This window comes from Diceros bicornis, chromosome 13 (genome assembly GCF_020826845.1).
Source record: "Diceros bicornis minor isolate mBicDic1 chromosome 13, mDicBic1.mat.cur, whole genome shotgun sequence".
NCBI classification, from domain to species: Eukaryota; Metazoa; Chordata; class Mammalia; order Perissodactyla; family Rhinocerotidae; genus Diceros; species Diceros bicornis.
The window spans coordinates 31,599,520-31,622,534 of record NC_080752.1 but is presented as its reverse complement, the minus strand read 5'-3'; the positions used below and the strand labels follow the sequence as shown (position 1 = coordinate 31,622,534).

The 23,015-nt window shown below is 55.4% G+C and overlaps 1 protein-coding gene across 1 annotated transcript in view; it reads left to right on the top strand.

The window, feature by feature from the left end:
• The first annotated feature begins 2,011 nt into the window (after nt 1-2,011).
• DHRS3 (dehydrogenase/reductase 3) overlaps nt 2,012-23,015 on the top strand; it is a 39,017-nt gene continuing 18,013 nt past the window's right edge. The window contains exon 1 of the mRNA XM_058552941.1: nt 2,012-2,785. Within this exon, the coding sequence (XP_058408924.1) occupies nt 2,591-2,785 (195 nt within the window). The 5' untranslated portion in view covers nt 2,012-2,590. The remainder of the gene's footprint in view (nt 2,786-23,015) is intronic.

Genomic DNA, 23,015 nt, shown 5'->3' with positions numbered 1-23,015 from the left:
CTCTGATAGAGTCCTGCCTTTAGCCATGGCCTGGGAGTCGGATGAAGGCAATGGCCTGCCCGTTGGTCATCGGAGGGTTGGGTAGATGCAGGAGGGAGCCTCATCCTCCACCTCCCACCTCCCCTTCTGCCTGAGTGGGGTGGGCTGGGAAGAGGAATCAAGTCTGGATTTGGATGCCTCCCTCCTGCGCTTCCTGGCAGGGGAACCTGGCAAATGGGGATAATAATTCCCCCAGTGCAAGGTCAGTGGGAGGATTAAATGTCAGAATATAACCCTCAAGGTAGGAGAGATTCTCGTCCAGCCCCACTCTTCCAAATCCTTTTTGCTCATCCAGCAGCTCTCCAGATAAAGAGCTCCCCAATTTTCCTGGAAGGAAGATCCTCACCTGCAGAACTCCTCCCCAGAACTAGAGGGTCTCTGCAGCCCAGGAGGTAAACCCCAGCCACCCCTCCCCAAATCAGCATTTCTCAAGGCGACTTTCTCACCCGATCCTTAGCAGAACTACCAGGCGGAGGACTAAACACACTGATTCCAGCGCACCCAGCCCTGCTGAATCAGAACGTCTGGGGGTGAGGCCCAGCTCTCCTCATCTGGACAAGTCTCTCAGTGGTGCTGGAGAACCGCTGCCCGGATTACACGGCAGCTCCCTGGCTCTCCCTGGCTCTCCCTCTCTCCTGACCTGGGACGGTCAGGGGCAGTGGGAGGCAAGTCCCATCAGCAGTTTTAACTGGGGCTGCATTTTAGTGACTCACCTCCCAGACTTCCCACAACAGACAACTCTAAATAGCTGGTCCCACCCTCCAGCAGGGGAGACATTCTTGTTGGGGAAGGGCAGGAGGTCACAAGGTAGGTGCCCCGCCAGGGCAGCCCCAGGAGACCCAGAGAGAGAAGTCACTGCCTGCACAACACAGGGGACACTGGTTTAGGACGTTTTGTTTACAAGCTTTTGTTATTAAGGAAATTGCTGTCAGTCAAGGTAATTCTAGCCCCGATGAGCAATAAATATGCTCCCAGCTAATCTTATGGGGATTTTATTGGCACCTTGGGGGCAGAGGTTCCTTTACCCTGCCCACCTCCTCCCCTCAAAGCAAAACCCTGCTCCCCAGCTGTTTCCCCGCAGCAACGTCAGGGACTCGGGCAAACTTAGAAAGTGCACTCTAAGTGAAGACAGAAGATGTCTGGGCAAAGGTCGGGAGTGGCTTCCTGGTCCTACCTGGAGGGAGGGAAATGACCTGAAATAAACCCTGGGCAACTTGGTCGGATCGAGGCATGCGCGAGCTCCCCTGGGCCTGCCCCGCACGCAGGGGCGGTCACCTGGCCCACGCGCGCCCCAGCCCGGGGAGACCGCGACCCGGGCAAGGAGGAATGTCTCAAGGAGGGAGCCGGTTCGCAAGAGTCTGTTCCAGCGTGTTTGAGTTACTGCTGCGAGCCCTCAGGGGCACCGCCGGCAAGCCCCGGCTTGCAGAGAGGGGAGCCAGCCCTGGGAGAGCGCGAGTCGGAGCGAGCCCGTGTGCGCGCCCGCGCGCGCGCCCCGCGACAACGCAGGGGGAGGGGAGGCCGCGGCAGCCACTCAGAGGAAAGAGAGTGAAGCCTCCGACCAACTTTAACTGTCAATCAGACTTAATGGGGTATTAAAAAAAAAAAAATGGGGGGAAAAAAAAGGCCGCCCTCTCGCTCCGCGCCGCTGCTGCCCCGGGAGCGAATTAATAAGGCGGCGCAGACGAGGGCGTCCGATCCACGCGCGCTCCGCACCCGGGCCCTCTCCAAGTTGGAAAGGACAAAAAGAAGGCAATAAATGCTAACAAGGGAGAGAGGGAGCCGGATCGAGCAGCAACTCCCAGCCTCTGCTGGAAGAGAGAGGGAGGGAGGGAGCCGGAGAGAGCGAGCGCGCGCGAGGGCGAGCCATGCACGTAAAGAAACTGACACCCGGACCCCCCACTTCTCCTGCACGTTGCTGGCAATCAGATCGCGTTTAAGCAATTTCCTGAGCCCAAGAATAGCAATGAGTCGGGAGACTTTCGCGGACTGAAATTGGGAGCTCCAAGCACTTTTCCCCCTACTTTTTTTTTTTTTTTTAATTCCTGGAGAAGGGGTGGGGGGGCGCTACAATTTGGAAACGGTTTTTTTTTTTTTTTTTTTTAATCTTGCACTTTGAAACCGCAGGACTGTAGCAGTGTGCGCGCGTGTGGTTGGTGCCTTTTTTTTTTTTTTTTTTTCCTTCCCCTGCCTAAACTCCTCTGTCAGCCTGTAAACATTACCTGAGAATTCCCCAGCCGAAACGGCTGCTGGGGCAAGAAACTTCTTGTTAGAACTTTCCACCTCCGGCTTCCCCTCCACCCCTCTTACTGTCCCAACCTTCTGAGACGCTTTTTCTCCTCCCGAGGAGGGTTTATCTTTTTTTTTTTTTTTTCCTTTTTCTCACCCGGTGTTTTGCGTTTGGGAAGAGGTGATTTCAAGAGTGGCTAGGTGGGACGCCTCTCTCCCCCTCTTTCGGTTTATTTATTATTGTTTGGGGTGTTTTCTTTTTTAATTCCTGTTTTGTTTGGTCTGGGGAGTTTCGCTCCCCCTGCCCGGCTCCGCGGCGCGGAGGATGGTGTGGAAATGGCTGGGCGCGTTGGTGGTGTTCCCTCTGCAGATGATCTATCTGGTGGCGAAAGCAGCCGTCGGACTGCTGCTGCCCGCCAAGCTGCGGGACCTGTCGCGGGAGAACGTCCTCATCACCGGCGGCGGGAGAGGCATCGGGCGCCAGCTCGCTCGCGAGTTCGCAGAACGCGGCGCCAGAAAGGTACCGGGCACTGCGCGTCCAGGGGGTGCGGGCTGGAGGTGAGGGAGACCCCGGGGGCGGGGGTGCGCCCACCTGCTGCCGCTGCCGGGACGCGCGCCCGGGGTCTGAGAGTAGCCGGCCACCCCACTTCTCTGTGCCACCCGCGAGGGCTGAGCTGGTCAGTTTCACCTTGTACATTTCCCGGGCACCGGACTGTCTTTTCGCAGGTCGGGAGCTGATCCGCTCCTTTGGGATCGGTGGCTGGCTGGCTGTTAACCCCTACCCCGAAACTTAGGAGACCCACCCATTTCCCACATTCCTCCCTCCTAAAGGAAGGTGTTATGTTTTCCCCCCTCGCCTGCCCCTCTCTGCCACCACCCTGGCGAGTGCAGGGTGTGTGCGCTCCTGGGTAGAGCTGGGAGCCGCCTGCTAGCTGGCGCTTCGTATTTTCCTTGGCAACTCGCTTCCCAGCCCCAACCTGGGCGACTGCAGCTCCGGAGGCAGGAAGAGAGGGGATCGTTGGTTTGGGTTTGAAAAGGGAGGAGCGGTGTTGGATGGTCTAGCCTGGCCTGACAGACACTCAGAGGCCCAGGTGTTTGGAAATCTGGAACTCGGGGCCAGGTCTAACCTGCAGCTGATAAAGAGCCCTTGTTCTCACCTTCAACCCTGCCCCCTCCCCCCAAATACAGCCCCAGAGGGGATCCTTCCCCATTAAGAGGGGAGGTGGCCCTGTGGGGAGAGCCCTCTCCCCAAGGCTGCCTTTAACTTTTCAGCAGTCCCCTCACCTCTTCCTCCAGTCGTCCCAGACCTGGTGCCGCAGAGTGGGGAGGGCCATCCGGCTGTCACCCAACTCCGGCCCAAGCCAGGCTGACTCACCCAGTGACTAGAGCAGTGGAGAGAGAGATCTGAGGCGGGCAGGCCGGGCTGTCTCCAGCCAGCCCTGAGAAGAGGAACAGCAAAAACAGGGAATTAGTTTGAAACTTAAACTGCTGTGAGCCAGGGGGGTGAAAGGGCCAGCAAAGCCAGCTGATCTGACATGGAGCCACATACCTAGGGGATTAAGTAAATATGTACTGTAGAAAACCAAACCTGCATATAATTCCAGGTTGCTTTTGTTTTGTTAAATACTGCCCTGAGATTTACAATTCCTCCGGGGTGGCTCCGCTGAACTTTGGAGCCTGAGCTATCAGCCCAAGCTAATCGCCATTAACTCTTCCCTGGCCGGGAGGGCCAGCGGGGTCCTGTGGCGGTGGAGCTGGCTGGAGTCGGTGTCCCGGCTCCTGCTTCTCCTTGGGTGGTTTGGACAGCTGCTTGACCTTGCAGTTGGAGGGGAGTTCGGAAGTGTTTTTAACCCTTGGACACACCAAAAAAGGGGAAGAGTTGTTCTCAGCGGTTTCATTTCCTTGGGGTGATGCCCCACGGAAGGGCTCCCAGAGCCCTTTGTGGAGGGTGTCGTTGCAGGGGGCTGTGGGGCTGGGGACAGTCTCGTGTGGTTGTCATTCCTTAGCTGTCTGCATCTCGCAGAAACTGTTCTACTCTTCCAGCTGGCCCAAGTCCTGGGTCTCCTTTATTCCTCTTGTCACTGGCTGCGGTAGGCATATGAAGAACTCTCTTAGTCAATCTGGAAAAACTTGACTGACTATAAACAAGCCTAAATTGAAAGAAGTATATGGTGTTGGGGGGAGGAGGGTGGAACAGTGCAGGGTGGCACCCTGTACAAGTTCGTGCACTGGGAACCACGCCCCACCCAACTTGGAGTGGACATCCTCTTCCAGGGAATGAACCCAGGGCCAATTAGAAATATGTCTGAAATTGGTATCAGGTCGCTCAAAACAGGATCCGTGGGGCTTGTGAAACTGCCAGTGCCATTCACCCCGGGTTCAGTCGTCAGACCAGTCAGGACGACCAAAAGTACTCCCTCCAACTCTGTAATTATCTGACCAGTTACTGGAGCTACGTGTTAATGAGCCTTCCGCTTGCTGTCCCGGTGGGGAATTGGGAATCAAGCCTTCTTGCCTGAGTCCATCTGGGGCCAGGGAGAGGGCCCTGGACAATCCCCAGAGCTCGGAGTGTTTGGGGATGTGGGCTTGGGGACAAAGGGCCAAGTGTTGTGGAGTGGGGAATTTATGGGAGCCCGCTGAGTGGGTTGTGTCAACAGCGGGCTTAGGGTGGACCTGGAGCCGTGGGGGAGGGCAGCGCCACCCACGGCTGGCAGTGGTGTTAGGCAGGCGACCGTGTGGAACCACAGATGACCCTCCTTCTCCTCTGGTTGGAAGTAGAGGCTGCATCTGAGAGCCCTTCCAGCCTGGATTCTGGTGGGATTGGACCTGGGCGGGAAAGGCCCCCAAAAGACAAAGAAGGGAGAAGGACCAGAGTCTCTGCAAACAGCTGGCATGTCCACGAGAGGTCCGTTTACTTTGTGGGGGGAGTGACAAGCCAGTTTCCTATGATGACCTTGAGTCAAACAGGATTTGGCAATATTTATGGGTGGCTGTGTGCCATAGGCTGCAAAGGTGACCCAAATGTGGGTGTTTCTTAAAAGGACACAGAGGCTCCCGGAGATGGAAAGTTCCTCACCTGGAGACATCTCTCCTTACCCACCATGTCCCAAGGTTAACTAAGGCAGGGCCAGTCATGGTTAGGGGCTCTAAGGGGAAGGCTCTTGCTGATTGCCCACTACACTCCTGTTTTATTTTCTATGTCCTCCTGGAATTCCTCCCATGAAAGCATTCATAGAGCTTGGGCCCATCCCTCTCCCCGGTGAGGCTCCTGGCTAGCTAGGCAGCTGGCCCAGCCTCCAAAGTCTTTGACCTTGACATGGTTTTAGCAGGAGCCCCTGGGAGGAGGAGAAGTGGGCTGGCTGTTTGCACGTATTCGCAGTGGCTGTTCCAGCCTTTGCTCTAGTATGAGGCAGGTGGCTGGGCTAGAGCCCTGGGCCGTGATTGCAGGCCTGTGGGGACACCCTCCAGGGCCCATTCCCTCCATCAAGGAGGGGAGAGCTGAGACCCCCCCATTTCAGGGGGGGAGTATGAGAACTGGCTCAGAGTTGTTGCATCCGCCTTGCTATTATTAAATTTTCAGTACATGGGTCTCTAGCCCTGTCCTAAAGCAGCAAGCCAGGAACGGGCCCTTTATGGAGATTTGTGAATCCTATTCTCCACCACATCCATTCAGCAAATCCCATATCCTTCCCATTCCTGGCACTGGGGCAAGTCCGGGCCCCACTGTTCCATGACAATGGTCTTTGGGAGACCTAGTTCGGCAAACCGGCCTGAGGTGTCTCTTGGGTATTTGACACTGCTCTGGGCCAGGAGAGGGCTGGGTACAACAAAGATGAATAAAGACGCAGAGACATGGCCAGGTGCTTACAGTTAAGGCACAAATGACAGCATGTATTAGTTTTCTATGGCTGCCATAACAAATTACCACTAACGTGGTGGCTTACAACAATAGAAATTGATTCTCTCCCCATTCTGGAGGCCAGAAATCTAAAATCAAGGTGTTGGCAGGGCCCTACTCCCTCCAAAGACTCTGGGGGAGAATCCTTGCTTGCCTCTTCCAGCTCCTGGGTCTCCTGGTTGGTGTTCCTTGGCTCATGGCAGCATCACTCCAATCCCTGCCTCTGTGTTCATGTGGCCTTCTGCTCTGTCTCTCCGTGTGTCTCTGTGTCCTCTCTTCTTCTTATAAGGACCCCAGGCATTGGATTTAGGGCCCACATTAAATCCAGTATGACCTCATCTTGAGGTCTCCAATTACATCTCCAAAGACCCTATTTCCAAATAAGGGCACATTCTGAGGTTCCAGGTAGACATCAATTTTGGGGGGACACTACACAGAGGAAGCCCAGTGGAACTGTTAATCTATAACGAGGGGTCACGGAAGGCGTCATGAAGGAGGTGGCATTTGAGTAAGCCTTGAAGAAGGTCAAGAGTTTCAACCAGAAGGGATGTGAGAAGGGCCGACCAGGTGCAGGAAACCACCTGATCAAAGACTGTACATGGCTGAAAGTGGGGGAGGGAGGCAAAGGCAAAGAAAGAAATATTGTAGAGTGGCTTAGGGAGCAGGGGAGGTAAGCGGGAGTTTGTATCTCAGACTCTGAGTTAGGCCAGTACTGATAAGAACAGGAAAAAGGAGACAGAGAGAAGAGGGATCCAGACGTAATCTTGTGGGACTCAGAGTCATCAGGCCAAATAGCTGCATTAAACGATTGATAGGTGATGAAGGTCACAAAGCCAGGAGTGGCATGGGAGACGCAGTGGTCCATCTCCCCCATCCTCATCCTGAATGTAGCCTTTGCTGCAAATTTCTGGGAGAAGTACCGGGCTCGCATCTGATGCAGCCTGGGAGCAGGGAGGTAGGCCACCTGTCCCACTGTGGCATCTAGGAAAAGTCTTTCAGCTTGTAGCATCTGGTCCTTGGCTTTGAGACAGTGGGCCTTACAATTTGTGCTGTCTCCTGAATAGACAAACACTCCCTCTTTCTGCCCCACTCTTTTCCCCTGGGGAACAAAGGCAACCACATCTGGGGTCACCCCCCCTGCAGCCTGCTCCCCTGGGCTGAGAGGCCAGAGGCTGGGTTCTAGACTCAACTCTTCCGTGACCATGGAAAAGTCACTGCCTTCTCCAGGCTACAGCTAAGAAGCACACCCATAAAGTGAGAGGGGACGCAATGATCCCTAAGGTCCTGGCGTGCTCCAAACTTCTCATATTAGGATCAGCCATCTCAGGAAAGCAACCGATTGCCAAGCTCCTTGAGTTCAGAGGAGGAGAGTTCTGCAAAAAACATTTGTCCTCATCACTGACGGTCTCAGCCTCTCCTGCTGATCTAGTCATCAGATCCCACTGAATGAAAAAGAAGCAACTCACAGTTGGGAACTGTGCCCTCGGTCAGAGGAGCCGTACGCCGTTTCCAAACTTACTCACGGCTCCCAGGTAGCCATCTGCCATGGGTTTATTTCAACTCTTGTGGGAGATGTCAGTGTTTTCCACCAGTAGTTTCAAAGGAACGAGAGGCCCAAGTTTCCCAACTCACGTGTCAAGCAGAACTTCCAGTTTTTATCCTAAAATCAACAAATTGTCTATTTGGGCTTCAGAGAATGTCGCCCAGATGTAGAAATACTGAACCTGAGTCAACAAGTCCATCTTCGTTTGGTCTTAGTAGCCCAACTGCTAATTCGTGTTCAGACTCCAGCCTCCTCTGAGCTTTCCGGTTTTCAGAGCCTGGGGCATTTGTTTATTCCTGCGCAGAGCCCTCTGCTCTCTGCATCATTATGGTCACTTTCTCTGCTCCATTTCCGTCTTGTGATTTGTTGAGGTCATCTCTTTGAGAAAGTGATCTTAGCCATATTTAGAGAAGGTAGACGTTAGCCATCCTTTACTCCTCAGGAAAGAGATCTGGTTGTGGCAATCCAGCAACTTGTCCCTGAGGCCTTATCCCAACCTGCCCCCATCAAAATCCAGTGTAGTTCTGGGCCTCAGTGCAGGAAAGATTCCAGACACGACATATTCTCCTTTATCCTTGGGCAAGAGCATGACCACACCTAAAATGTTATAAGATATTCTCCTTGTTGCCTTCCGAAGACACAATCTACAAATACACCAAGTATGTAGGATATGTGAAAAGAAACATTTGAAACATATTATTCAGATGAACTACGAAGGTCAGGAAACAGTTGAAGCCAAATGAAAAGGAGAGAAGGGGATCTACCGAGATGCCAGCACTCTCGAATGTACGCTCATCTGCTGTGGGATGAGTGAGGTCCCCTAAAATGAGCGAGGTATTAGAGTTCTGAAAATGCGTGCGTGTCAGAGTCTCAGAAAGGGAGTGCCACACTACCAGAACAGGGTAGCAAGCGAATGGTGGGGTGGGGACGCGTTCATTCATTCAACAAATCTATGGCACACCTCCTATGCCCCAGGCACTGGGGATACTGCTGTGAGCGAAGCAGACAGAAATCCCCACCATGTAGAGCCCACAGTTTACTGGGGGAGACAGATCTTAAACAAGATACATAAAATAGTGCTAAGAAGAAAACAGACGAGGCAAGGCAGACAGAGTGGACAAGGTGGGAATGGAGGGAGCCGCATCCCGGAGGGAGGAGAGAGATGCTCTGAGGAGAGACTGTGCCCAGGGTATTTGGGGGACTGCGAGGAGGCCAGTGTGGCTGGGGCAGGGCAATCGAGGGGGAGAGGAGGGAGAGGGGGGTGGGGAGCAGGGCCCCACAATCTCTAGAACCATTTTTTTGGCTTTGATGCCGAGTGAAACTGGGAGCCATTGGAGGGTGTTGAGCAGGGAAGTGACACGATCTAACCTAAGTCTTAGCGGGATCATCTGGCTGCTAAGGTCGGGGGTCAGGCCTGGGGTGGGAGACCAGTGAGGAGACTCTGGGCGCTTCTGTGGCTCCCCTACAAACATCACAGCAGATTTGCTTGGCCCTCTTCTCTTTCCAAAGGTCACTGTGCACTCTCAGCTTTGCACTTGAGTTTTAGAAGATGCTGGCCGTCTCCTGCAATATCTTTATGGCCAACCGGAAGCATATGGGCTGAAGGAGGATCTAGGTGGGTTGGTGTGCCACTGGTGGGGTGGGTGGGAGTCATCCGGGCCTCGGAGTCTGCTGGGGAGACGCGCTCTCAGTGCCTCCTGATCTGTTCCTGCTGATGTCTCGGGTGAAAAATGCCCACCGGCTCGAGGGTGACACAGCTCTGGGGAGTTGTGACTACGTCGGATTTGTTCATTGATTCAGCACACTAGGCCTCGGAGCTGCCGCAGGGAGTCACGTAAAGAAGGTTCTCTCCTGGGGGCACTTACGTCCTGCTGTGGTGACCGTCTCCAGATTGGTAAAGCCCCTGATGGTTTGGAAAGATGGGTCAACTCCAGCAGGATGACTTTCATGGTAACAAAGGTTAACTCCCCCTAAAAATAAAATAGAAGCCAGTGTATTGGTGTCCAGAGAGAAAGAGATGCTTTTCTGTTCTACTTTGTGGAAGGACTTCTGGAGTGTTGTGGTCAGTATTGGTCAACACTCTGAGAGGTCCTTGAGCCATTGGAGGGTGTCCAGGGAGAGGGCTCAGGATGATGGGGACTAGAAGCCATGACTTAGGTGGGATGGCAAATCCGTGGGCGTTTCAGTGGGGTGGAGGGCCACGCCAGGCCCGTGGAGAGGGCTCGGCCATGTGGACTGGAGCCCCGCACCGGGGCGCCTTCCCACCCTTGGAGCTTTCTGCAGATGAGCGGGCTGCTCTTCAAGTGAGTGTGCTGTAGGTCCCCGCATCGGCGGAGGTTAGGTCCCGGGCGACCACCGGGTCCCTTCCACCCTTTAGAGTCTGTGAACCATCCTTACCAGAGTGACATCAGTGAGGACGGTGACCCAGGCAGGGTCAGGGGCTGGGAGGAGGAGAGGACACCAGGATCAATTAACCAACGCTTAAAAATTAAGAAAAGACAACCCTTCTCAGCATGGCCTCACCGGGGTCCTCCAGCCGTTATGTCCTTCCTTTGTCTGAGTCTCAGGGGCTGGGGGGGGGGAGGGTGCAGGCAGGCCCGTGCTCACATCCTTCACTCTAAGTTACAAACTTCAGTCATAACTTAGACCCCTGCGGCGCCCGCACTGGATGCTGGCCACTTCCTTGGCCCCTAGTACTCTACGTGACAAGTACTGCATGTAACTGTGGTACTGCACGTGACTGTGGTACTGTAGTGACTGCAGTACTAATGTGACTGTGGTACTACATGTAACTATAGAATTGTATGTGACTGTGGTACTGTGATACTGTAGTGATTATAGTACTGTAATGACTGTGGTACTCTACATGACTGTGGTACTACATGTAAGTGTAGAACTCTATGTCACTGTGGTACTGTACATGACTGTGATACTGCAGTGACTATAGTACTGTAGTGACTGTGGTACTGTATGTGACTGTGATACTATAGTGACTATAGTAATGTAGTGACTGTGGTACTCTACATGACTGTGGTACTGTAGGGACTGTGGTACTGTACCCTACGTGACTGTGGTACCCTACATGACTGTGGTACTGTACCCTACGTGACTGTGGTATCCTATGTGACTGTGGTATCCTATGTGACTGTGGTAGTCTGCGTGACTATACAATGCTTTTTCACGTTCGGTGTCTTGCTCCTTCCAGAGGCAGGTGTGGTCAGCAGCCCATTTCTAAGACGCAGGTGAAGTGAGTTGCCCAGGATGCTTAGCCTCAGGCAGACTTTGAACCCAGGATTCCCAGCTTCAAAACCAGGCCCTTTCCCGCTGGGGCAGATAACCTCAGCCTGGCCCGGCCTAGCCCAGTCAGGGTTATGGAGAGGTCAAGACACCAGCTGGTAAATAATGGGGCCTCATACCCGGAGGGTTCTGGAGAGAGGATTGATAAACAGTTCAGGAGTCAACAGGAAGGGCCGGCCTGTAGTTAAATTTACCTCTACAAAACATTTTGTTGAGCACTGAGTAGCAGTATTTGCATACAATGAACGGGATACTTGCCAAAGGATTAAGGCAGTCGTCGGTTAGCAGGGTTTGCTTTAAACAACTAAGTGATAAGCAGGGAAACAGCCCAGTTGTATTTCATTCATTTGACACCCAGGGTAGCACCTCAAATGTGCAAGGAGCCAGCTCTCAGGGATGAGGAGTCCTAGCTCCTTCCAGGGAAACCTGGAGTGCCCGAGAGCTTCGACAGTACCGGGAAGGGAGAAATCACTGAGAATTAAGGGAAATCTTAGAAGACTTCTTAAAGGAGGTGGCAACTGAGGGAGTTGCAGTAAGTCTTAATCTTTTGCTGATTGTAGAGCCCTTTGAGGATCTGAAGAAAGTATAAACTCTGTCCCCAGAAAAATGCACAAAGATACACACTTTTATACTTTTGAGGGGTCCTTGGACACCCCGATGTCTATCCTAGACGCAAGTTAAGAAGCTTTGGACTAGATCCGATCAAAACCCGTCCAACTCCTTCAGGCTTGGATTCGGGTTCGGGACTGGAGCTCGTGTCAGAGGCAGGGTCCCCTCTGGTGTCCTGCGACGGAGAAGCCAGGGCCAAGCCAGGGGGGCAGTACAGATTTGTGGCCTGGTCATGTTTAATGCCAACAACAGCCAGCCTGGCAAAGGCCACCCGGCCCATGCCTTTCTGACTCGGTTGACCATCCCCTGCATTGGGAAGTGTGACCTTGAGTTTCCTTTCCAGTGGACTTTCCGGGATGGGGCTGGAAAACAGTTTGATCAATGAGCCATAGGATCGTTCTGTCCACAGTGAAACATACTCCTGGGGAGGAGTTGACAGATCATTGTCTCCTGTCTGCATGTCCCTCTCCTACAGCCCCTGGCCCATCTGAGCCCCGATGGCCCCCAAGGCAGACCCCAAGATCACTTGAGCTTCTAGGACCAGGTTTTCAAACTGGGCTCCAGAGCACCGTTGAAAGAATGCCATTGCTTTAAAGAGAAGAAAAAGTAAAGTTTAAAAAGAACTGCTCTAGGAAATTGCTCAGGACACACTCGTCTCTCCAGTTGATCCTTACTTGGATTTGCCGAGTGTCATCTCATGGGGTCCTCATCCTTTGGCTCTTTATTCCAAGGTGAGGAAGCTTGTGGGTTGACATGGCCTTCTTTTACCTTGTGCCTTTGTCCCTCAGGAGAGGACCACCCACTCCCACCCCAAGCCCTGCTCAGCCCTCAGCCAGGGCCCCTCCCCCACCACTAGGGAACCCACGAGCTAGAAGGCTTAATTACTCAGCCAGGACTGAGACAGCCTTCCGAAGAGGACCTGGCCCAAATGCCGCTCCCAGCCCTGGGAGAATGTGACTTGGCCACCCCAGCCTTAAAGCCAAGGCCTGGGCCTTGGGTGGTGTCACAGCCGCCAAGGTCTTTAGAGTGGTAGAGGCCAGAGCACTCATGCAATTTGAAGTGCCAGCCAGGGCTGCTGGAAACCAGTTTCTAATCCTGTAAATCTTAGGGGGCCCCCCAGTGACCTGCTGTGTGGCCTTGGATAAGTAACTTTATGTCTCTGGGCCTCAGTTGCCCCATCTGAAAAATGAAGGTGTGAAGATTCAGTGAAATAATGTTTATAAACCTCCTAGCTCAGTACAAGAGCATTTGCAAGGAAGGATGGGGTGGGGTGGGTACAGTAGACAGCCCCCAGCCCGGGCTCTGCCCCTTTTGCTTATTGGACCAGGTGCTCTGCTGGGAACAAGGGGCAGAAGGCAAAGAACCTGCTGGCTGGACTCCCCCTGGTTCTGGGATTCCCCAGGAAGGGGAGAATTCAGCCCATGCCACAGAAGCCCTCGGGAATTTTAGCTCTCGATCCTTTCTGGAAGTCAGTGGGAGGGAATCACTCTCCCTACAGGGAGGGCTCAGAGCCTGGCGTCTTCCCTCCCACTCGAGGCCTCAAACCCTATTGATATGACTGGTGACAACGGCGCCTTTCTTCATGGGCAGGGCTGGTCCAGTGTAGACCCTTCTGCGGCTGAGGAGCAGACGCTGGTCAAGGGCCGGGCTCTGCCCTGGTCGCGGCTGCCCACTCCCCTGACAGCCACCCAGCTTCCCCTACGTGGGCATTAGTCATTTTCACCTCTGCGTCCAAGTAGCTCAACTGGTCAGGGTTGGGCTGTGGTGAGCCCAAAGTCATGGGTTACCATGGCAACTCACCACACTTTGTGGCTGCTTGTTGCCATGTGCCTTCTCCACAAGGCTGTAAGATCCCCGGGGGGCGGGGACATGTCCTCTCACTCACCAAGTGTCCTAGGCCCCTGGCACAGTATCTGGCACACAGTAGGTGCTTAATAAATGTTTGTTGCCTGAGGGAATGCGTGACTGACCCCTCATAGCTAGTTAGAGCCATGTTTACTGAGCACCTACTGTGTGCCAGGGACCATTTTGAGCACGTTGCACTTAATAAAGTCATTTACTCCCCACAGTAAGCTCCGGCGTCGGTCCTCTTGTCATCTTCTTCTCACTGGTCAAGACTCTGAGGGTCAATAACTTAAAATCACGTGGCTAGTAAGTGACCAAGTAGGATTTGAACCCAGGGCATCTGCTCCTGAACCAATGAGTTTTGTTGCCTGTCAGTTAATCAGTCTATGGAACAGAAGAGATCATGTTGACAGCCCCTAGCAGAGTCTGGGCAGCACGTGCCCTTAGCAGCCACGGAGGCTAAATGGGTCAAACAGCATTCGTTATGGCTCTCCTGATGGTGGGTCCAGAGGTGCAGTCAGAGTGGTTTATTGACTCGTGCAACGGGACTGTCCCCGGGGGGGCCTCACTCTGGGCATGGCTCCAGGGCCTCAAACAGTGTTGTCAGGACTCAGTCTCTCTCTAGGCAGGCCCTCTCCACCACGGGGCTCCTCGCATCTGCCCCTTGCTGCCCTACATCCCCGTGGCTCCCACGCGACTGGACAGACCAGTGTTCTCTGCCCAGCAGTTCTGGAAGGGTCCAGGAATTGAGTCTGCCTGGCTATGACTGGGTTGAGCCTGAAGCAGTAATGGTTCAATGATTGAGTGACCAGCTGTGGGTCACAGGCCTGTCTCTGAGCCAGGAGTGTACCAGCCCCAGACAAGCCACAGTGTTTGAGAATAGGGAGGTGAGCTTCTGTGGGGGAAATTGGGGTGCTGTTACCAGGAACAAGGGGATCTGGAGCAGACTCAGCACTCCTCCTTGTGGCAGGACCAGTCCAGTTTTCAGTCATCTCAGGCAAAAACTTCCAGGAGATCCAAGCTTGCCTGTGAGCCAGTCCTCCTGGGTCTAGTCTTGCAGACCTTATCAGGTCATTTCCTGACACTCATGGGCAAAAAAGACAGAAGGGACTTTTCAGAGTTGAGCTGAAACCTCCCTGCCCTCAGGGAGTTTGTAGTTGAAACAGTCAAGCAGCCTCAAGGTGGTCTAGCAGGTTGTCGAGAGACTTTCTTTGTAACCTTTTCTAGAAGATTTAAGGCCACTGTGAGAGGAGAGTAAAGGAAGTCCCTTTGCTAGGTCACTGTTCACAGTGGTGTTTCCCTGGGCGTGAGAAGCCAGCTCTCCCTCCTCTCCAGCTGCAGGCAGGGGAGCAAAAGGGAGCTGATATCGGGTCCTTGCAAGGTGGGAGGAAGAGTCTCTGGGGTCCTTTTGGAGCTCCCAGGACCACGGGGACACAGTGGAGCCCAGCCGGCCAGCCCAGCATGCCCTGACTTCTCACAGCCCCATAGCGGGTCAGCATGGGGAGCTGGGGCCAGCATGGCCACGAAGGGCAGCATGACCTTCCTGCAGGCAGGCAGTCCTGCCGGACACACCCACGTGGAGTCAGGCCACCCTTGGCCCGGACATCCCATGTCCTTACGTCCCCCTTGGCGAAGAGGGGGAGTCTCGCCTCACCTCTCCAGGCCACCTCCCTGGGAACACGCAGCAGAGGGGGCAGGGGTCCTGCAGGGCCACAGGGGCAGTGTGGGCTGGGAACACCGTGTGCCCTCTGAGGGCTCGTGCCTCCTTGGTGGGCAGATCCATCGTCCTGGTTTGGGGGCCACCTCTTGAGCCTTCGCGTTGGCAGGTGTGTGTGTGTGTGTGCGCGCCCACGCGCACGTGCGCGCACCCATGTTCAGTTTTTTCTTTCTCAAGCAGCCAGTATAGAATAGTGATTCAGGGCCGGCCCCGTGGCTTAGCGGTTAAGTGTGCGCGCTCTGCTGCTGGCGGCCCGGGTTCAGATCCCGGGCGCGCACCGACGCACCGCTTCTCCGGCCATGCTGAGGCCGCGTCCCACATACAGCAACTAGAAGGATGTGCAGCTATGACATACAACTATCTACTGGGGCTTTGGGGGAATAAATAAATAAAAATCTTTAAAAAAACAAAAAAGATTAGTGATTCAGATTTTGAGCTCGAGGGTCAACAAACCAGAGTTCATATGCTGGCTCTTTCACTCACTAGCTGAGTGGCCCTGGGCAAGCTACTAGACCTCTCTGAGCCTCGGTTTCCTCTGTAGAATGAGGATTCAAGGAGATAATATGTCGAAAGTCCTGAGCCCAGCATGCGCGCCCAGTAAGTGTTGGCTGTGATGGTGAGGCTACGGATTGTGTTCGACTGTCCACTCCAACCCCTCTCGTGCACTCTCTACAAAACCCTCGGGCATTTCTCTATGACAGAAAGGGGTTGTTTTAAGTGACACTGATAGGTTAGCATGGGGAGGGGCTGCTACGCCGCTGGGAGCCCACAGACTTTCGAGCAAACAGACTCGGGGTTCAGTCCCAGCTCCTCTGGCTGGAGGCCTTGGACGAGTCCCCCAGCCTCTCCGTCTGAGCTTCCTGCGGCTGCTCTAACACATCACCACGGACTCAGTGACTTCAGACAGCACCGTTCCTATAGTTCCAGAGGGCAGAAGTCCGACATGGTCTCCCCGGGCAGAAATCAAGGTGTCAGGGCTGTGTTCTTCTGGAGGCTCTAGGGGAGAATCCGTTTCCTTGCCCTTGAAGCTTCTAGAGGCCGCCTGCATCCCTTGGCTCGTGGCCCCTTCCTCCATCTTCAGAGCCAGCAACGTTTATCACTCTGACTGGGCTTCCATAGTGGCAGCTCCCTCTAACACTCTCCTTCTGTCTCCCTCTTTCACTTCTAAGGCCCCTTTTATTACACTGGACCCACCTGGATAATCCAGGATAATCCTTCTATTTTAAAGTCAGCTGATGAGCAAATTGAATTCCATCTGCAACCTTAATCCGCCTTTCCCATGTAAGGCGGCATATTCGCAAATTCTGGGGATTAGGACATGGGTGTCCTGGAGGAGGCCATTATTCTCTGGCCACAATCCCCGAGCCTTGGTTTTCTCATCTATAAAGTGACAGTTCTAGTCCCAACCTCCCAGGGCCATTGGGAGGCTTCCAGGAGATTGTCGAACATGGCGGCCGGGGCTCAGAAAATGCTGGTTGGATCTGCACTGAGCACCTGCTGAATACAAAGCTCTGTTCCAGGTGCCACGCAGAGTCACCAGGGATGGAAGATGTCACAGTTCCTGCCACAGAACGGATGGCAGTGTGACTGAGGCAGTGGAATGTCATCTGGGAGGGTTTGCCCTTGGAGAGCAAAACAGAAACGGGGGACTTCAGTTGACCCCACACTGGGTGGACAGCTGCTCCACAGAAAAGAAAACTCTGGGTCACCCCTGAAGGCTTCCAGTGGGGGTAGATTTGGCAGGAGGGGAGGGCGTGCAGGGCACTCTCCTAGGTCACAGAGACCAGGTGGGCATTGCAGGGAAGAAACACAGGGTTCTGGGTCCCGTCCTTGGTCTGGCTGGGAAGATGGACCAGTGGCCCTCAGTGACACTGTGGTGTGATGGGTTTTTGATGGAGCAAACCATGGCAGGAGGCAGCGATGAGCACAGGGCGGGACTTGCAACCAGTCTTTGACATTGTTGTTAATAAAGTACTTCCTACACACAAAGTGACTTACAGGGACAATCTGATTTGCCCCTCAGAGCAACCCTAGGAGGTAGGAACTATTACTGTCCCCATTTTAAAAATGAGAAAACCAAGGCTCAGAGAGGTTACATACTTGCCCAGCATCACACAGCACACATAGTCACAGGATTTGAATCAGGCAGTCTGGCTTCTGGGGAAGGAAGGCTGGCAGTTGCTAGGACTAGGGTCGAAGGTGAGGCGTCAAGGATGAGGGGGAGGCCAAGAAGGGAAACATCCTAGGCAGAGGGGAAGAACATGTCTGGAAAATGGGAGATGAGGGAGTTTGGCCCATGTGAGGAGTCCCAGAGAGTTGGGCCTGGCCAGAACAAGAGTGTGAGCTGAGAGTGTGGGAGACGGGCCGGGCCGGGCCTCACAGAGCTTGGTGACCACGGTGGAGTTTGGACTTGGTTGGGGGAGCACTAGGGAGCCAGAGAAGGGTTTCTACAAGGTGCGTGAGCGGGCTGGGTTCATGAACGGTGAGGGAAGCCTGATTTTCCAGCAGGATGCTCTGACGCTGGAGGGACGGGCGCTCTCCGAGGACCGCTGAGATCCACTTTCTGCAGGGCTGGCGCTGAGGGGACCCCGCCTCGCCCGGCTTCCTGGGCCGCGGCCCGTGCCTGTTTGCTGTCAGCATCCTGCCGTGTGCCGGATGTGCTGGCCAGGCCGTTTCCCGGTGCAGTGTCCCCTCACTTCCCCTGAATCCCCCAGCCTTCTGGGCTCAGATCGCCAGCCTGATAGCCTGACGCCAGCCAGCCTGCCAGCCAGCCGGAGGGGTCGACTCCATATGGCATTTGACCTTCGTCCCGCAGAGATTAAACCGATTCCTAATTAATAGCCTGTAGGATAGATAGTTCCCTTGGCACAGCTTGCAAGTAATTTGAAGCTTGTCCTCGGGAGGCCAGTGCATAAATAATGCTTAATTAGCTGAAGGTTTCCCTGGGCCCACCAGCTCAGGGGCCTCTGAATTTCGGGCTGGGGTAGCAGTGGGATGCTGAGAGAGCTACCCCGAGACAAAGTCTGTCTTTCCTTTCCCAAAACAACAGCTGTCTTCTCACCTCCACCAGCAGCTCCCAGAAGTGCTGCCAGGGTTGGGGGCCCAGCTCAGCCACGCCCTTGACACTTCCAGGACCTCAGTGCCTCCATCTCTACAATGGGCCAATAGCTCCAGTCCACAGCCCCTTGAGGACTCGCCTAAAAGTGTAGGTCAGAATTAAGAAAAAAAGATTTAGAGCTTTTTGGATTTGGGAACCGAGGCTAGGGGTCGTGGCCTCGCTGTAGCACTTAGAGGAGCTCCTGAATAAATGCGACCCAGAGCGATGCCCGTCAGATGATGGCTTCTGCCCCTAAATCTAAAATGCTTCCATATTGACTGCTTTTGCGTTGTGCAGCTGTGTAGAGCGGGAGTGCAGGCAACTCTGAATCAGCTGGCTGTTGTCAGCTGACTGTCCGGGACGTGTGTCCACTCTCCATCACGGAGTGGCTCTGTTGGAGCTGGGTTTCCTGCTGCCCAGGGGAGGGGCGGAAGGCCGGTGACTTGGCATTTGGTCCCCCTGGCTATCGCTATTGAACACCCCCTGTGTGACAGCCCTAGCCGGCCTCCTGGGTGTGCGACCTGTGTGGTCACATAGGAGCCCACACTCAGAAGGGCCCTGCACTTGTTAATGGCCCCCTGCCGCCGTCTTGAAATTCTCAGTAATTTTTAAACAACGGATCCCGAATTTTTATTTTGCACGGGGCCCAGCAAATCACGCGGCCGGTCCCCGTGAGAGCCATACTTGGGAGGGGCCAAGGTCCCCTCAAGACGTTACCGCCCATTTCACAGGCGAGGCAAATGATGTCCTTCGTTCGCGCACACATTCACCGGGCACCTGATTACCAAGCCAGGTGCCGGGAGTTCATCGTGAGAGCCTCCGTTCTGGTGCGTGTGTTGGCGGACGGGGGTTTACGATAAACAAGCAGAGTCACTATCAGAATTTCAGAGAGTGACAAAAGGCTGCAAAGACAATACAGCACGGTGTTGTGAGGGAGAGGGATTTAAATATTAGCCTCGGTGAACGGGAGCCAAACTCGGCTCTGGTGTTAAGCTGCGCCTTGCTGCATTCCTGGGGTGCTTTTTAAAGCTCCGAGGTCATTTCTAGGTTTCCCCAACCTCCACCAGGACTTGAGTTAGTGGAGTCCAAGCAAGAGAGCCAGTGTGGGGGCTCCTTGGGCCCAGGGGACTAGTTACCATCTGTCATGGCAGCCCCTGCTTCTCGCAGTGAACCCGGAAGGCTGAGTTTGGGGGGCAGGTGGGTGAGGAGGGGGCCTGCCCTGGTGTGTCGGACGTCTCCAAGTACTCACTGTCTCAGGCCCTGCGCCTGAGGCTTCCCAGCAACCCCCGCAGCCTGGTGAGGGTTTCTTGCACTTTTGACCTTCCCCACAGCAGCAGAAGGAGGCCAGTTTCAATTCTCCCCGCTTCCCCAGGGGGAGATGGTGAAGCCCAGAGACGCCAATGACTCATCCGAAAGTCACACAGCAAATCAACTCCAGAGCAGAGTGCTGGCCCCAGCCAAGCTGCTTTCCATTCCAAAGGGCAGTTCAGACCCCAGGAGCTGCCAAGGATATGCAGTCCAGGCCGCTCTGGGAGCTCCCTGGAATAAACGCGGCCCCCTGCTTGGTGGAGGGGGATGGCTGGTGGGCAGCCATCGGGACACTTCGGCATGTGCTTACACCTGGAGGAAGGGCCTCCAGCCCCGGGCTAAGAGGAATGAGCTTCCCAGAAAGCCGAGCGCAAAGGCAGGCACTTCCCCAATCTGTTGGGCAGAAAGCCCAAAGCTGACCCCGGAGGCCCAGCCCTCGGTTTGGAGGCCCCCCGGGGAGGCAGGGGATGGGGTCCCCAGTGGAGAGGCTGACCCCAGAAGGGTGGAAGCTGCCGGCCCCCAGGGAGGCTCCGGAGGAGGGAGGCGGCGCTCCAGCTGGGCCGCCGCCTGCCAGGGGGCGGCGGAGGAGGGCGTCGGGACGGTTCACGCCGCGGCCAGCAGACTGGCTGCGTGTTGCAATGTCTGGTGGCGTTCGCAGCATCCTGTCCGCGTGCGCAGCTGGGGTAACCTCAGGCCGGCGCAGGAGCGTGTGTGGCTCGCAGGCCGCGGCCTGGAGGCTGCTGGCACCTTGCATCTCATTTACAGCTCCGGGTTCAGCCGCGGGTCAGCGGCGCCCGTGACATCACCGCGTCTGTTTACCGCTCGCGGAGGGAGGAAGCGGGCGGGCCCCGCCGCGGGAGGGGGACCTCTCCCCGCGCCCCACCCGCGCCGCGCCCCCGCCTCCCCGTCCTTTCCCCACCGCACCCCCCCTCCCCATCCGCCCCAACCCCACGCCCCAACCTCAACCCGCCATCCCTCCCGTTCGCGACCCCCCATCCGCGCCCCCACCCCAGCCCGTCGTCACCCCCGTCCCACCCCGCCCCTCCCCATCTACCGCCCACCCCCGTCCCCTGCCCTTTCCGCCCCTTTCCCGTCCGCCAAGTGGGATCCCAGCCCAATCCCCACCCAGGACCGCAGCCCCGCCCCGCGCCCCCCGGGACCCCCGCCCGCCGCGGGGCCGCGATCGGAAAGACTTCCTGGGGCCTCCCGCCAGGCCCGCGAGTCCGCCGGCGGCTCCTCCCGCCGCCCCTCACCCCGTCCCGGGAGCGCGAGCGGCGGCCGGGGCGGCCCGGGCGGCCCGGCCGCTGCCGCCGGAAGCCGCGTGCTCACGGCGGCGCTCGGTGGGCAGCCGCCTGCTCGGCCCGCAGCCAGGCGCCCTCTTCCCGGGGGGCGGCCCCTGCCGCCTGGAGCTGTTTCCTCCCCGCCACCCCTCCCCCGCCCCCGGCCTAAGCCGAGTGTTCTGGAAGCCAGGGGACCTGGGGATCTAAGTCAGGATCTTTCTCTTCCGCCATACCTGGGACCTGCCAAAGCCGCTCTTCTCTGGAGAGGGGGGCTCGGGGGCTCAGTGCATGACAACCCCGTGCTTCCGTTTTCTCAGGCCAAACCCTTTGGGGTCCTCTTGGAACCCCCTTCCTCTGGCAGCCCAACCTTGCACCCAGGCTGAAGCCCTCCTCTTCCGTCACCTCCACCCAAGTGCCCCAGCCCCCTCCATCTATCACATCTGTTCCCTGTGTGCACAGTAGCTCCTAACTGGCCTTTCCCACCCCCATTCCAGACCCCCAATCCAGCAGTCGGAACTTAATCCAAAATCCAAGTCAGAGGCTGTCATTTCTCTGTTTACAGCCCTCCAAAGGGCTTCCCATCTCATTGGGAATAGAATTCAAAGCCCCCCCACCCATGGCTACAGCCCTCCAGCTCCACCACTTGGCCTCCTTGCTATCCTCCAGTACACCAAGCTCATTCCTGCCCCAGGACCGTTGCACTGGCTGTTCCCTCTGCCTGGAATGCTCTTTCCCTAGATGTCTGCATCACTCCCTCCTTCACTTCCCTCAAGTCTCTGCCCAAATGTTACCTTATCAGAGAGACTTTCTCTGTTCCCCCCCCATTTAAATACCATGCCCACCCCATAGCCACTCCATCCAGCCCCCTACAAAGCTTCCGGTTCCTTCCACACACTTTTGGACACCTTATGTGTTGTGTAGTCAATTGTCCAAGCATTTATTGTCCTCCATCTTTCCCATACACACAGGAAAGCCGACTCCAGGAGAGTGGGATGAACTTATTTCCTACTGTATCCCAGGGCCCCCAACAGTGCCTGGCATACAGTCACCACTCAATAAATGCTCCTTGAATGAGAGAGTGAATGAATGAATGAATGAGGCAGGACAGGGAGTGGTGAAAGAGCTTGGCTCTGGAGTACGGGTTCAAGTGTTGCTTTGAAACCTCTGGTGGTGCCGCCTGCGTAGGTTACTTCACCCGTCTGAGCCTCATCCGTGCCCTGGACTGATGGTCCCACTTCTCAGCAGGGTGATATGAAGACGTGCACCTGCTAGAGAGTGGTGGGTAAATGCTGGCTCCCCTCCCCGCTCCTCGGCACCCCCCCCCAAGGTCACCTGGCGTCTCCACCGGGAGAGCCAGGTGGAGGAACTGAGGCAGAGGTCTTGGGGCTTCACGCAGTGACTCCGGCCTGAGTTTCTCCAGCCCAAGTTTCTCCACCCCTGTGTTTTGCACACCAGTACGGTCTGAGGGCAGACGGAGGGAGGCGCAGCCTGGACCGATCTTGTAGGCTGTCACTGTGTGGGAAAAGACACATGGTTTCTGGCTCGAAGTGAGTCGTTCTGCTCTCCCTCAGAGTCAGCCTTGAAGACGGTTTCTCTGGACGGTTTTCCCAGTGGTCCCAGAACCAAAACATTCACAAGACTCACACCCAGGGATGAGATGGGGACTTAGCCCAGTGGTCACGCACGGTGTCTGAGCAGTTGCTGCAGACCTGGCTCTTGGCAGGTGGTGGTATTAGGTTTTGAGGGGCGTGCCTTCTAGCCTCCAGGACAGGAGGCGTCCATCATGGAGGGAGACGTGTGTCTCAGCGACTGGAAAAGAAGAGATCTGGGCAGTGAAAAAGCAGGGACTTGCACACAGATATTTATAGCAGCTTTATTCATAATGGCCAAAACTTGCCACCAAGACACCCTTTAGGAGGTGAATGGACAAATAAACTGTGGTACTTCCAGACAATGGGACATTATTCAGCACTAAAAAGAAATGAGCTATCAAGCCATGAAAGACATGGAGAAACCTTAAATGCATGTTACGAAGTGAAAGAGGCCCATCTGAAAAGACTACACACTGTGTGATTCCAACTACATGACATTCTGGAAAAGGCCGAACTATGGAGACAATAAAAAGATGAGTGGTGGCCGGGGGTTAGGGGGTGGGG